The sequence below is a fragment of the Aulostomus chinensis genome, chromosome 8 (assembly GCF_037954235.1).
Source record: "Aulostomus chinensis isolate RoL2024-O1b breed Wild chromosome 8, RoL_Achi_v1.0, whole genome shotgun sequence".
Classification (NCBI taxonomy): Eukaryota; Metazoa; Chordata; class Actinopteri; order Syngnathiformes; family Aulostomidae; genus Aulostomus; species Aulostomus chinensis.
Window position 1 is genome coordinate 7,680,277 of NC_141327.1, and position 14,833 is coordinate 7,695,109.

Below are 14,833 nucleotides of genomic sequence, written 5' to 3' on the forward strand. Positions count from 1 at the left end.
AATTATTTTTACTGTCAGGGTTTTGTTGCAGGAGAAGTAACAAATGCAGGGACAGGGAAGCACGCAGGACTTGATGTAAAAGTCAAGTGTTAATTAATTTCAAAATGAAAAAAAAACTGGAAAACTAAACTGGAAAACTAAACTCAATTAAAACACAAGAAATTCAAAAAAGCACAGGAAGGTGAACGGCTGGATGTCAAACTGACCTAACACACAAGCTGACCAAGAAAGACACACAAAGTGAACTTAAATACACACTACTAATGGCACAGCAGGAAACAGGTGAGACGACATGAGGTGTCAAGATAATTTTCTTGTCATTTAAGACCCGTGTATCTACCTGTAAGCAACTAGAATATCTGCAGAGGAAGACTGCAGTCGAAACATGTCAAGGTAATGCCAACAGTTTTGTCTGAAAACAATAAACCGAAAATTATTGGTACGATTTGACACACTATTTAAGTAATCCGTAGTGCTAGGTGATTGGCAGCTTAGTGGAGGATTTCCAGTCAGGTTTCGGGGTCCATCATAGCACTGAAACAGCATGAGTCAAAGTTACCATTGACCTCCCACTGGCATCCGATGAGGGACTTGTCCCTGTCCTGGTCTTTTTAGATCTTAGTGCAGCTTTAGATTCCATTGACCATCACATCCTAGAGACTGGAACATGTCATTGGCATGAAAGGAACCTCACTAAACTGGTTTAGATCATATTTACTAGGTCGATCTCAGTTCGTATTATCGAATGATAACCCCTCTGAAACCACCGTTGTCAGTTATTGTGTTCCACAAGGCTCTGTGCTTGGTTAAGAGGACTGGTCCAAGCACAGACACAACACATGATTAGGAAATACTCGATTAATTTTCACTGCTATGCAGATGATATGCAACTGTACTTATCAATGCTTCCACATGAAACAGATCAGCTGACTAAACTGGAGGCCTGTCTAAAGGAGAAAAAAACTTGGATGACCCATAATTTCTTTTTATTAAACTCAGATAAAACTAATGTGATTGTGCTGGGCCCTAAATATATAAAATTAGAGACACCCTATCTAATGAGATAGGTATCCTGGATGGCATTACCTTGGTCCCCAGCACAACCGTAAGGAACCTAGGAGTTCTCTTCGATCAGAATCTGTCCTTTCACTCCCATATTAAGCAAATTTCTAGGACTGCTTTCTTTCATTTAAGTAACATTGCTAAGATCAGACACATCCTGTCTCAAAAAGATGCAGAAAAATTAGTCCATGCTTTTGTCACTTCCAGGCTGGATGACTAAAATTCCCATCTATCAGGCTGCACCAGTAAGTCCATAAAGACTCTCCAGCTAGTCCAAAATGCTGCTGCCCGCATGTTGACGAGAACTAGTAGAAGAGACAATGTCTCTCCTGTACTGGCTTCTCTGCATTGGCTCCCTGTCAAATTCAGAATTGAATTCAAAATTCTCTTTCTAACATACAAAGTCCTCAACAGTCAGGCACCTTCATATTTGACAGAGCTCATAGTCCCTTATCTATCTTATTAGGTTTAGCTAGAACCCTTCTCTCCCAGGATGCAGGGTGACTTCTGGTTCCTAGAGTTTCTAAAAGTAGAATGGGAGTCAGAGCCTTCAGCTATCAGGCTCCCCTCCTGTGGAACTGTCTCCCAGTTTCAGTCCAGGATGCAGACACCCTCTCTTCCTTTAAGAGCAGACTTAAGACCTTCCTTTGTGATCAGTCTTATCGTTAGGAGTGCTTAGACTGGCCCTTAGATATGCTGCTATAGGCTTTGACTGCCGGGGGATCTCCCATGGTGCACTGGGCTTCTCTCTCCTCCTCTTTTTCCTCTCTGTCCTCCTATATGTGTTATATATAAATCATACTCATATGTGTTACTAGCTCGTCTTGTTCTCCGGAGCCTTCGGGCTCCCTGCATCCCAGATCCCAGGTGCTGCTGGAGGATGCTACAGGCACTCAAGAGCCCACCTGTAGCACCACCTGCTCAAGTCCCTGTCTGTCCAACAGTCTCTTCCCTTTCTCGCTCTCTTTATCTCTCTCCCTCTCTTTCTTTCTGTATATCTGGAGAGGAGGGTCAGAGCGAGTCGAACCTCATATTGAGGAGGAGCAGTGTGGCTTTGTCCTGGCCGTGGAACTGTGGAGCAGCTCTTTACCCTCACTAGGGTGCTGGAGGGGGCATGGGAGTTTGCCCAACCAGTCCACATGTGTTTTGTGGATCTGGAGAAGGCTTATGACCGTGTTCCCTGGAGCACCCTGTGGGGGGTGCTCTGGGAGTATGGGGTGGATGGCCCCTTACAAAGGGCCGTCTGGTCTTTCTACCAGAGGAGTGAGAGTCTGGTCCGTATTGCCGGCAGTAAGTCGGACTTGTTCCCTGTGAGGGTTGGACTCCGCCAAGGCTGCCCTTTCCCCCGGTTCTGTTCATAAGGGAGAGTGTTGTCTCTGCTCTTTCCGGATGATGTGGTCCTCTGGGCTTCATCAGGCCACGACCTCCAGCTCTTGCTGGGACAGTTCACAGCCGAATGTGAAGCAGCTGGGATGAGAATCAGCACCTTCAAGTCTGAGGCCATGGTCCTCAGCCAGAAAAGGGTGGTTTGCCCACTCCAGGTCAGGGGGGAGGTCCTAAATCAGGTTGAGGAGTTTAAGTATCTTGGGGTCTTGTTCACGAGTGAGCGTAGGATGGAGCGGGAGATTGACAGGTGGATTGGGGCGGCATCCACAGTGATGTGGGTGCTAAACCCGTCCGTTGTGATGAAGAGGGAGCTTAGCCAAAAGGCGAGGCTCTCAATTTACCGGTCAATCTATGTTCCAACCCTCACCTATGGTCATGAGCTGTGGGTAACGACCGAAAGAACAAGATCATGAATACAAGCAGCCGAAATGAGTTTCCTCCGCAGGGTGGCTGGGCTCTCCCTTGGAGATAAGGTGAGAAGTTCAGTCATTTGAGAGGTGGTCAGAGTAGAGCCGCTGCTCCTTCATGTCGAGAGGAGTCATTTGAGGTGGTTTGGGCATCTGGTGAGGATGCCTCCCAGATGCCTCTCTGAGGTGTTCCAGGCATGCCCAACCAGGAGGAGGCCCTGAGGCTGACCCAGGACGCGCTGGAGGGATTATATTTCTCAGCTGGCCTGGGAACGCCTTGGGATTCCCCCAGAAGAGCTGGTGGAAGTGGCTGGGGAGAGGACAGTCTGGGCTTACTTACTCCCGCGACCCGGACCAACCGGATAAAGCAGAGGAGGAGGCAGGGCGGGGCTTGTGTGACACTTTTTTTCAGCCATTGGTCCTATGACAGATACCACAGATGGGCAGCTGAATTGAATAAAGTTAAAATTAAAATGATCATTGTTTTCAGTTGACCTCACTAACTTACTTACTTTGCTGACGACAGATAACTCTAATAGTCTTGCAGTCAAGAAGCTCAAACAATGACCCACTGAGATACAGATCCCCAACAGGTGAACTAGCAGAGATTACCTCCTTCCTGCCACATATTGAAAACAGAACTGTAACTTCATGATGTCAAATGAGGATGAGACACAATGTAGTAAGTTAAGATCTTTGATTTAGGAGACAGAGGACTCCCATACCACAGTCACAGTGACAGTTCAAATTCAGGTTGGTGGATGAATATGTCAGGATCTGTGAGTAAATGTCGTACAACATGGGGATGGGATTTGTGACTGGACAGGGTGATGACTACATTTTATTTGAACATTTGAATTTATGGTTTAAGAATATTTAAAAAATGAAAATCTAGATTCTCTATTTAACTTCCACCGCTGCACCCTTTGGACTCTCTAGGCGGCTTTGCCCCCCCCCCACACACACACACACTTATTTCCTATGGAGATGCATACAGGAATGGTTGCAAGCATATGAGGAGTACTTTCCGAAAAATGGATTTGATTTTGGTGATCAAGCAAACCATAGTCCTCTGCAAATTTGTTTAAAAACTGCTCCAATCAAAGTATCTAAGTAAAGTAACTATTGACCCCAGGTATGTACTACGTGACTGCTTACTTACTGTAGGCTGCAAGTCACTAATGTTGCCCATCCTATCTGTACAACTGTACACATAAAAAGACCACTTGAAAGCTGAGATAACATGTTTCTACACTATAACAAACCTATGATCCGAACCCAAGACAGTGTATTTTATCAGTGACTGTTCAATTCTGCTAAATTTCTGGTTCCAAACAATGAATTTCCATGATGACCAGAAAGATGAGTTAATTGCCCAGGGGCTAGAAGAGGTGCTCTGCTGTTGGAAACTTGCTGAAGCCCAACAAATCCGTATGAAAACAGACAGTGGTACCAACATGGTCAAAGCTCTGACAGACAATAGGTAGCCCACACAAAATGAACACTTGGTTTAGTAATTTCTTAGTTGTCTGTAGTTTGTTTTAGTAAGGAAAAAAAATCTTTTCAAATCATAAATTGAGTTTAGTGTGGACAAATTTTAGTCTTTGTTTTATCCATATTGCCCAGCCCTACTTGTGACTGTGTCAGTGAACGTTCTCAGTCATAGGGGTCATGGTAATTGTGTTGTGCTGTATCATATTCAACATCGTAATCAAAACAATGGAGTTAACTATGTGTCTTTGCATCTTCGTGCTTTGTCCTTTGGAAGGATAAGCTTCTGCCTCAGAAGGGGGCGTTGGGACGTTGTCCTTAAGAGGATCTTCAACAAACACAATATTCCAGTTTACTTCCAACAGAGCAAACCTCCAACTCACCAAACCACTCAGCCATCTCAAAAACCATGAAGCTGATAGATGCAGACATCATAGTGACCCTGTAGTACCTGGCAAAAGTGCATGAGGTATTACATAACACAATTGCACAGATACCTCCAAGAGCAACCCCCTTAAAGCTGTGTGTGAAGTGGCCTGAGAAATCACATCCACCAATCAATCAAATAGACGCTGTTTTCATAACAGGTAGCCCAACTGTTAGCCACCATAACACAAAAACACAGACTGTCTCAGGAGTACATACATTGAACAACCATGTTTTGTAGTGCAGGAGCTAGATTGGGTTATTATTTATCATTTATAATCATCAAAGATGATGAATTATTAATGGAAATTAATAACAGAACAGGGCACCACTGTACAATATCCAAAGAGTAAATGCAGACTCAAAGGGTGTTCATCGAGAAATGTCAATATTTGCACAATGCTAGCATTTCTAGAGAGAACAGAAAGTGACTCCATCAAACAAGCTTTTATCACAATGTACAAGCAAAAACACTCAGACAACTTCTCTTTATAACACAACACGATTTATTGACATCAGCAAATTTAATTTCCAATCGACATCACTTTTGTTTGATAAATCCTATCATATGCTTTAACTACAAACAGATTGTGTGTGTGTGTGTGTGTGTGTGTGTGTGTGTGTGTGTGTGTGTGTGTGTGTGTGCGTGTGCACACACGCCTAAGGGGAGGCGGAGCAAGAGGGCGGGCGTGACTTATCACAGTCATGTCAGGCTAGGGTCAGCTGGAAGGAGGGCTGCAGAATGTAATGGCGGCTCACTAGTAACATGTGACTGCAATAAAGGAGAACAACTGAACATGAGGTTTGAACTCTCTGGCACTCCAATGTTCATGTCTGTGATAATGCATGTGTATGTGTGAGTGAAAGTGAAGAGGTAGAAATGTTTGGCAGCAGTGCTCTGACGATCGTGGTCAAGGAGCAGTATTTCTCTGCATTACAAAAAGTTTCGCTTGGCTCAGCTGATGAGCAACGTGAGTCTGGACGTTTAACTAACATAGTAAGTGCTGATCTCGACTGCAAGTGCAGAGCAACACAAAGTTGATCCGCTGCAGACGGATCAAATCACAGTTCACTCAAGTATGTTAAGACAAGCAAACAGTGGCAACAACAATACAGTACAAACAATATTTTGACAATACTGTTAAAAGCAGCAGCGGACGTGGCGGTCCACATAACAAAAAAGCGAACAAAGCTACAAGCCCCTTACTCTTGTGCAGGGGAAGCGATGAGTTTGATCTGCTCTTGGCATGCTTCGTGAAGCAAGGTAGCGATGGTTCGAGATTGGAATTACACTGCCAAGACTGTGTGCCCGAGTGGTGCAAAGAACAGTTCAACAGACCCTTCATGGAAGTTAGTGCAAGGGATTTGTGCACTCAGCCTGGAAGGGCACCAGGGCCCTGCCCTGGAGTCAGGCCCAGGATAGGGGCCCGGTGGCGAGCGCCTGGCGAGCCCAGCCCAAAATGGTTCCATGGATTCATCCTCCTGTGGACCCACCACCCATAGGGAAGGGTCCAGTGCAATGGGGTTTGGGCAGCAGTCCAAGGCAGGGGCCTTGGCTTTCCGATTCCCCAGGCATGGAAGCTTGCTTTTGGAACATGGAGTGTCGCCTCTCTGGTGGGGAAGGAGTCCGAACTGCCGGAAGAGGTTGAGAGTTACCGGCTAGATATAGTTGGCCTCACCTCGACACATAGCTCCGGGTCCAGAACCCAAGTCCTTGAGAGGGGTTGGACTCTCTCCTTCACTGGAATTGCTCTGGGTGAGGGGCGGAGGGACGAGTGGGCTTTTTTACAGCCCCCAGAATCTTTGCCTGTACGTTGGCATTTACCCTGGTGGACGAAAGGGTTGCTTCCCTGTGCCTTCAGGTCGGGAACGGGTCCTGACTGTTGTCTGCGCTTACGCACCGAACAGCAGTTCAGAGTTCTCACTCTTTTTGGAGTCCTTGGGAAGGGTGCTAGATGATGCCCTGACTGGGGACTCCATTGTCCTACTGGGGTACTTCAACGCTCATGTGGGCAATGACAGCATGACCTTGAGGGGTGCGATTGGGAGGAACGGCAGGCCCGACCTGAACCTGAGTGGTGTGCAGTTATTGGACTTCTGTGCAAGTGGCAGTTTGTCCATAACTAACACCATGTTTGAACATAAGGATGCCCACCGGTACACGTGGCACCAGGACATCCTAGGTCGAAGGTCGATGATCAATTTTATAGTCGTATCATCTGACCTTCGACCGCATGTTCTGGACACTTGGGAGAAGAGAGGAGCTGAGCTGTCAACTGATCACCATCTGGCGGTGAGTTGGATCAGGTGGCAGGGAAAGACACTGCGCAGACACGGCAGGCCCAAACAAGTCATGAGGGTTTGCTGGGAACGCCTGGCGGAAGTACCTGTCAGAATGATCTTCAGCTCCCACCTCTGGCAGAGCTTTGACTACAAAGGGGGACATTGAGTCCGAATGGGCCATGTTCCACTCTGCCATTGTTGAGGTGGCTGTTTTGAGCTGCGGCCGTAAGGCTGCTGGGGCCGGTTGCGGCGGTAATCCTCAAACCTGCTGGTGGACACCAGAGGTGAGGGTAGGCTGAAGAAGGAGGATTATATTGCATAGTTGGTCTGTGGGTCTCAGGAGGCAGTTGTCCAGTACTGACAGGCCAAGCGGTGTGCAGCCATGGCGGTTGCCAAGGCAAAAACTTGGGCGTGGGAGGAGTTTGGTGAGGCCATGGAGAATGATTAATGGTCGGCCCCAAAAAGGTTCTGGCAAACCGTCCACCATCCTCAGGGGGGAAGGGGGGGACTTGCCCTCACTGTTTACAGTGGGGATGGGAGAATGCTGACGTCAACTGGGGAGATAATAGGGCAGTGGAAGGAATACTTTGAGGAATTCCTCAGTCCCATCAACAGCTCCAGAAGTGGATGAGATGGGGCTGTGTCCTGTGCCCAAGCCTGTTTGAGACAGTGCACAGTTGAGTTCCTCAAGTCAGTCTTCAACCCTTTTTGCAGGAAGGCGGGATCCATTATTATTTTATAACTTTGTCTGGACCATTACCTATAGATCTGAATACATTGCCAAATCCGTTTGGCCAACAAAACTCAGCCAACTTCCTCCAACTGTCCAGTTCTGATGATCATAAAGCCAATGTTGCTTATTTTATTCAGACCCATAGGCAACTACGTCTTATGTATGTTCTTACACCTTTCTACTAGTTTCATCAATTTATGCAACAGTCGCTCTTCTGTGGGACTGAAATCACAGGCTTGGCTTCACTCTCCACTAGGGTTGGGTACCGAGAACCGGTTCCTATTTGGAACCGGTTCCTAATGTCCGGTTCTGGAACAATTAAGCAGCTTCATGAATTTCGATTCCTTTTTGTTTTCGAGTGCCCACACTAGTTTGTTTTCGGGGCATTACCAGGCTCGGCGTTCTCTGTGCGTCCGCAAGCAAAAATATCAGTTGTGATAACATGGGCCGCAAAAAAAAGCTTGAAAGTCTGCCTTCATTTTAATATGAAAGAGGAGGGAGTAGCACAGTGTACCATCTGCGAAAAATCAATTTCTGCCAAAGGAGGATACACCACAAACATGCGGAAACACCTTCGCCTGCATGGTGTAACAATTAGCAAATGAACTTTGTTCAACTCATTGCATCACTCTCCTGCTCCTGTTGTTTCCTCCAATTTGTACAGTCAACCTTCATCATCAGCCTGCAACTCCTCGTTGCAAACAGTGTCTGGTAGGTAAAAATTATGGTTGTCTCTTCTTAACAATCCTGCTTAAGTGATAGACTACCAATTCTTAAAACTGTGTATATCTGTTCATAGTTGTTGAACACTTGCAAAGTGAGGCGAGGCAATCCCAGCCAGCAAAGTCGCACATATATCATATATATCCATCTGGACTGCAGATCTTTGTTTTTTGACGAAAACTGGCAATATGAATAAATAAATTTGCCTGTGTTAAGGCTTTTTCAAACAAAAAATTCTCTTGATGAATAGGCTGTGACCTGTTGACTTCCATCTCAATGAATCTGAATTGAGAATCGTTTAGAAAAGGAATCGATATTCAGAATCGGAAGTGGACTCCGAATCGGTGAATCCCAAACCATACCCAACCCTACTCTCCATACATATTTGTAAGTCTTGGGCACCCTTGATCCTCTTGCTAGTTTACTGAGTATTCTTCCTTAAACCCCTTTTGGTAGGTACAAACTACTGTAGGCCAGGCACACAAAACAAGACATGCTGTTTTGGAGATGTTTTGATCCAGTGGTCTTCATTTAACGCCTAACATATCCTCTAATGCAGGAGTGGGCAACCTTGCTGTGGCTCCCTGTGGCTTGGAAAGTAAACAATGAGTATTTGATTTTAAATTTATTTTATTTTAATTCCTGAGTTTTTTGTTAATTCTGAATTTGAAGGTTATGGTGATCTTGTAGCATCAAAATAAAACACGTCCAACTTCTTGTCTTACAAAAAAATTCCTACAAACGTTAAAACAGTCCGATCATTTGCAGTTGAAATTCATCTAATCCTTGTAGTTGTATTCATCACTGTGTTGCGCCTCCAGAGCCTGAAAAGATTTTTTTTTAAACTTCCTATTTTAGGAAGAATATACATTTCTAAATGACATGATAATCAAAGGATATGCTGAAATTTTGCCTCCTAATCAGCTTAAACAAAGAGATGGGAAAATGTGGCATATCCCACATCACGAGGTTTATCATTCCTAAAAGAATAGTTCAGAGTTCTTTTTGATTGTGGAGCAACATACCAAGGTAGATCACTTAATTGTCACCTCTTACAAGGCCCTGATTTACCAATTCTTTCACTGGAGTATTTGTTTTATGTTGGCAAGAGAATCAAATTCATGCTATGTTTCAACAAGGCCATATCTTTGATAAGCATATCAACTTCTTCTGCTTCCTCTGTTGGCCTGATGGTAATATTGCAAAGTCTCCATTGGAATTGCATGAAAATATGTGTTTGGAGCTGTATCACAACAAGCTGTGCAAATTAAGCTTTGAGATGAACTGCTGATGAAAATATCCTCTAGCAGTTGTCGGTGCGATCAAAAAGAACTTTTTTGTGGATTACTGCCTGAAATCTGTGGCTTCAGAGGAAGAATCAGTACTAATGACCAAGGACCTGATTGCTCTCTGTCAAAGGGGAGGATTCAGTCTCTCCAAATGGATAAGTAATAGCTATGAAGTGCTTCTATCAGTTGCTGAGGATAACAGAGCAAAAGAAATATTGAAGCTGGATTTGGATGAGGACCAACTTCCAGTTGAATGAGAGTTACAGTGGTTGCTGAAATGGGCATTTTCAAGCTCAGGACTCTGGCACTGGAACAGCTAGATTCTTAAACCCCATTTCCTGAAAAACAGGTGACAGATTTATGGACCAGTGTTTCTCTATAAATCGAAGGAGGAATGGCCCAAACTGGACATGGATCTTTGTGATTTCTGTGGATGACCCAGACCCAGTGAATATTATTGTCAAGAACTGGGAGGGCACCACCAAATGCCTTTTTTAAAAAATTATTATTTTTCGTGTTGGATGAGGCTTGAAACGTCTTTTGCTTGGTTCCTGAAGGTGAAGAAAACTCTCATGTTGCTGAGACAGAACAGGATGGCGCTTCATGCCTCTGAAGGCCATTGTAAGGAAGGCAGAGAGACTCCAGAGCAAGAAGTTAAAATTAAAGCTGCAAGCAGCGTTGTTAGGGCCTGAGCCCCCGCGCAAGTGCGGCCAGGTTCAAATCGCCGGCCCGAATCCAACGGTGTAATTGGCAATTCCCTAGGCCTTGTAGTTTAGGAGATAGAAGCCTCAGTGTGCTGCACAGTGTTAGTGCAGAGAGTGAGAGCAGAGCTGCCAGCTGGCCCTTTAAGAACCCCTCCCCCGCTGCACTGTCTTTGATATGTGCTAGAGTGGAGAGGAGAGGAGGATTAACAGATTTGTACTGTGTAAAAGCTGAATAAGTCAGCATACGTTGGTCAAAAGTAACACATAATACCATATTTTTGTAGGGATTTTTGTCAGGAATACAGTGGTGTGTTTGTAAAAGCTGTGGGATGTATGGTGTAGACGTGAGAAGCATTTGTTTGACAGTATGTACCCTGAGAAGATACGCTCTCCCCATAGACTTCCATTATAAGTGTGAAACGTGTCTCCCCCACTTTGACGGCTTATAAAATCCAAACCGAGCGCGTAGTATATTAACCTTGAACAACTTTTAATCAGCACAGTTGGGAGAGTAATGTGTGAAAGTTTGGAAGCCCTGGCATATACGGTTTAGGAGGAGATAGATTTTGTTCGGGGAGTAAAAAAAGTCAAGATTTTGACAGTTTTCTCCAATTTGTGGACATTCTGTTGGAGATAGGTGAGGGGTCGGAGTGTAAGAATTTTTCGACGTGATGAGACGAGTCCAACGGTGTTGGTCCCATGTTTGTGGGAGTTTTGTGTGAGGAGTTATAGCACGCGAAATTAAAAAAAAAATGTTTTTTTTGTGTGGCTCCCTAGGTGGCGCTATAGACTTTTGTGGTGTTTTTGGTTTTGATTAGTGAATGTTGAGACATACCAAACGATTGCGCCGAATTTCAGCGAATTTCATGCATGTTCAGGGGGTCAAATTAGATTATGCGCGTTATGCGCATTATGCGCATATAGCGCACACTCATTGAGAGCAAGAACAGTATAATACCACCTAAAGCAGAGGCACGCAACGGAGTGTATTTTTTAATCATTATTGTGTTAGTTTTATCAAAAATGACTTTTAAACTTAAAAGTTTGAAGGTGTACTGTGTCACTGCCTGGAGAAAGCTTTCTAAAAGTTCTAAACGTGTTTACGATGGTCTGCCATCTCACCTATGAGCATGTTTTTGGGCTTGTCAGATTGCACTTTTTCCTTTTTTCATAGTGCAATATCACTGTACATACACATATTTAAGACTGTACATTTACATATGCATATATTTAAGACTGTGCATACTCCACTGCTGTACATACTTCTTCCTCTTTTATTTGTGAATTACTTTTATATATTACTTATTTTTACACATTTGCACACTTATTTTTTGTACATTTGCACTATCCCTTATATTTATCTTCTTTTATCTTCTTCTTCTTCTTCTACTTATCGTGGGCGGCATGGCTCAGGGGTAGAGAGGCCATCTAGCAACTGAAGGGTCGCTGGTTCGATCCTCGACCCTGGTGACCATGTCGAAGTGTCCTTGAGCAAGATACTGGACCCATAATTGCTCCTGATGAGTAGGTTGGTGCCTTGCATGGTAGCCTCCACCATCAGTGTGTGTGTGAATGAGATGACACTGTTAAGCCCTGAGTGCCGCAAAGGTAGAAAAGCGCTATATAAAATTGAGACCATTTATCTTTAAATACTATTTATGTTAAATTCTCCTTTGTTCTTGCTGCTGTAACAATGTAAATTTCCCCACTGTGGGACGATTAAAGGTTTATCTTATCTTATCTTATCTTACCTTAAAGTAAAAAAAAGAATGAAATTAAAACTTCCGTTGAGCCATTAATTGTCATCTTTTGTCTGTGTTTGAGTAGGGCTGAGAAATAAGTTGTGTAATAAAAAATCCCATTGCCCTAAAGGGCACACCTGCACTTAAACCCCAGCCTTTCACCCTATTCTCCACCAGATCATTGCGTTGTTTCATGCGTCTTGAACGCAAGAAACCTGCATTTCAGAATCTGGCCAGTCTCACCAGCTGCCCTGCCGTGCCCTGCCCCTGCCCGGACCGGACTATCAGTGAGGAGGATAGAGTCACTGTGGATCTAATAAAATTCAGAGGAACATTCTGCAAACTGCACCTTAGGTACTGCATCATTACTGGTCAATATTGTGTTTGAAAGTGTCTGCAACACTGACTTCCTCTTGGTTCATTACAACTACTCAACATATAAGGCACTTAGATTTACCTTGAAGACTTCAGAGAAGAACCCCGAACCTATCTTCTCACAGAAGAAGTCATCAATCCTGGCCAGACTGGAAACAGCACTTCTCAGGGCCCTGTATGAGGATGGGCGGATCCGGTTGGGTGCGTGGATGTTGTGGAGTTGTGGCTCGTCCAAGCCATTGTGCCCCTCCTCCAGGTCATAGAGGCAGCACTCAGCATGATATTCCATGATGTTAGTGGACAACCACACTCAACTGCTCCTTTCTGTTCCAAAGAGGAATCAAAATGCCTTAGACTGCAAAAATTCTAAGGCACAGGGTGACAGTGGTTCTCCCGATCATTGTGAGTGATCAAAATTAAATGGATGATCAGGTGACACAATAATATAGTTGGCAGCTGAATTTGACTAAAAGTTTCAATTCAAATTATAAACAAAATATTATCCATATTGACCCTTTACTCCCATTCAACGTATTTGAAGTGAGGCTCCCTGGTGAAATCCAAATCTCCAGCTGCTCAAGGTGTTGTTGTTCATCCTGATCTATGACAGGGAAAATCCCCTAATTTAAAATAAAGTCGTTCAGAATACCCAAGTCTCTATCACCGCGACTGCACACATCCTTGCAGCCGATGAACAGCGGTTCAATCCACTGTCCCGCCCGACAGGGATTGTGCCGGTTGTTGATGTGCAGTAATGCAGAGGAGGCTGAAGGGGCCGGTATATCGGGCGAGGGTCCCTGCAATAACACGAGTGCGTTAATGAGACAGTATACCACAGCAGCACAGTCAGCCATAATATAAGACATGTCTGTTATTGTAACCAGAAAAATATCCCACAGTAATAACATATTTCTCCAACTATCTTTTATGTGACCGTATGTGATGGTACAGTTCGTAGCAAACGGGCGAGAAACGATAGCCTCCACGAGATAAAAATGCACCATATCCGTACAGAGGTTAGCACATTAAAAACAGGCCCTATTCAGCTTTAGTTTGAGTCCATTTCAATAATTTTCAAATATCGAAATAAGATGAAGACGTTTACCATATCATAATCCCGTATTCCTCACAGCCAATTAAAGAGCCTAGCTAACTGGGGCAGTCAATAACAGGCGAACTTCAAATACAGAGTCGAAAGCCTCAATTACCTCTCTGCTCGCGTCTGTCTGGAGGGATATGTTGGGTGTTTGGAGATTAATTAATGATAGAAATATTGCTGTACGGTGGTGTCTGCTGGTGATAATCCTATCTGAATTCGTGCCTCACGAGCCGCCTGTAGGGGCAACTACCATTATCATGTAGATGGGCTAGAGACAACGACATCAAAACATGTTCCTGTTATGATTTTCATAATAAAAGCAGTTCCCATTAAATTATTATGATGACATAGTGAGCTATGATTTTGTATAACATTATGAGTGGAATATATGTTTTTGTCTGACAGTTTTTTGTTGTTTATATAAACAATAATATGACAGTTTTTATATAATTTCAATTGTGTTGCAAAGTCATCATGCAAATAACAATGGTCTGTCCTGTTGTTCCCATTTTCAACACTTCAAGGCTAAGCAACAAGACAAAAAGTAAAAATTCTTAATGTAATTATCTTTACTTCATAAATGACTTCTGGTATTGTTGTTAAACATCAGAGAGACCCTTGGTGAATGGAAGTTGAAAAAATAAAGTAATCAAATGGCAAAGGACAGTACATCCATGTGTAACAACCTTTGGCGTTAAAAATACAACAAAAATCGTTGTTCCCAATATGGTACTGCTTATGCTATCTGTTCCCTGGTCTAGTCAATTATCATACATTACAACTTTACAACGCATTAGACCGGATTGATCTCTGCTCCTATTTCTGTCCCTTTAATCAGATTTAACAATTTTCCCAACCGGAAAGCTGACAAGCTAAAAAGAGTCAACCACAGAGAAAACAGGAAATACTTGTTTTGCATTAAAAGCAGTTTTGTATTCGGGCATTAAAAACCCAGTGGATGTAAACACATGCTGTATTACATGTATTTTCAAAGAATAAATTGAAATAACTTCAAAATCAGTCATGAGACAACGGTGAAATACATGTGATTTAAACAGTTTTATTTTTAATGTCAAAACCGGATGTTCCATTTTGGTGTACCCGCATTCTGTT

The 14,833-nt window shown here is 43.7% G+C and overlaps 1 protein-coding gene across 3 annotated transcripts in view; it reads right to left on the reverse strand.

Moving 5' to 3' along the window:
* The window catches only part of LOC147256975 (dual specificity testis-specific protein kinase 2-like), a 51,177-nt gene extending 37,195 nt beyond the window's left edge, over positions 1-13,982 (reverse strand). The window contains exons 1-3 of one of the 3 annotated variants that reach the window (XM_086210706.1): positions 13,830-13,982; positions 13,271-13,418; positions 12,704-12,945 (exon numbers count right to left, since the gene is read on the reverse strand). In XM_086210706.1, the coding sequence (XP_086066832.1) occupies positions 12,704-12,910 (207 nt within the window). In that variant the 5' untranslated portion in view covers positions 12,911-12,945; positions 13,271-13,418; positions 13,830-13,982. Of the gene's footprint in view, positions 1-12,703; positions 13,419-13,726 lie in introns of all 3 variants that reach the window. The other 2 variants (XM_086210704.1, XM_086210705.1) reach the window with 2 other exon arrangements.
* Positions 13,983-14,833: the final 851 nt, after the last annotated feature.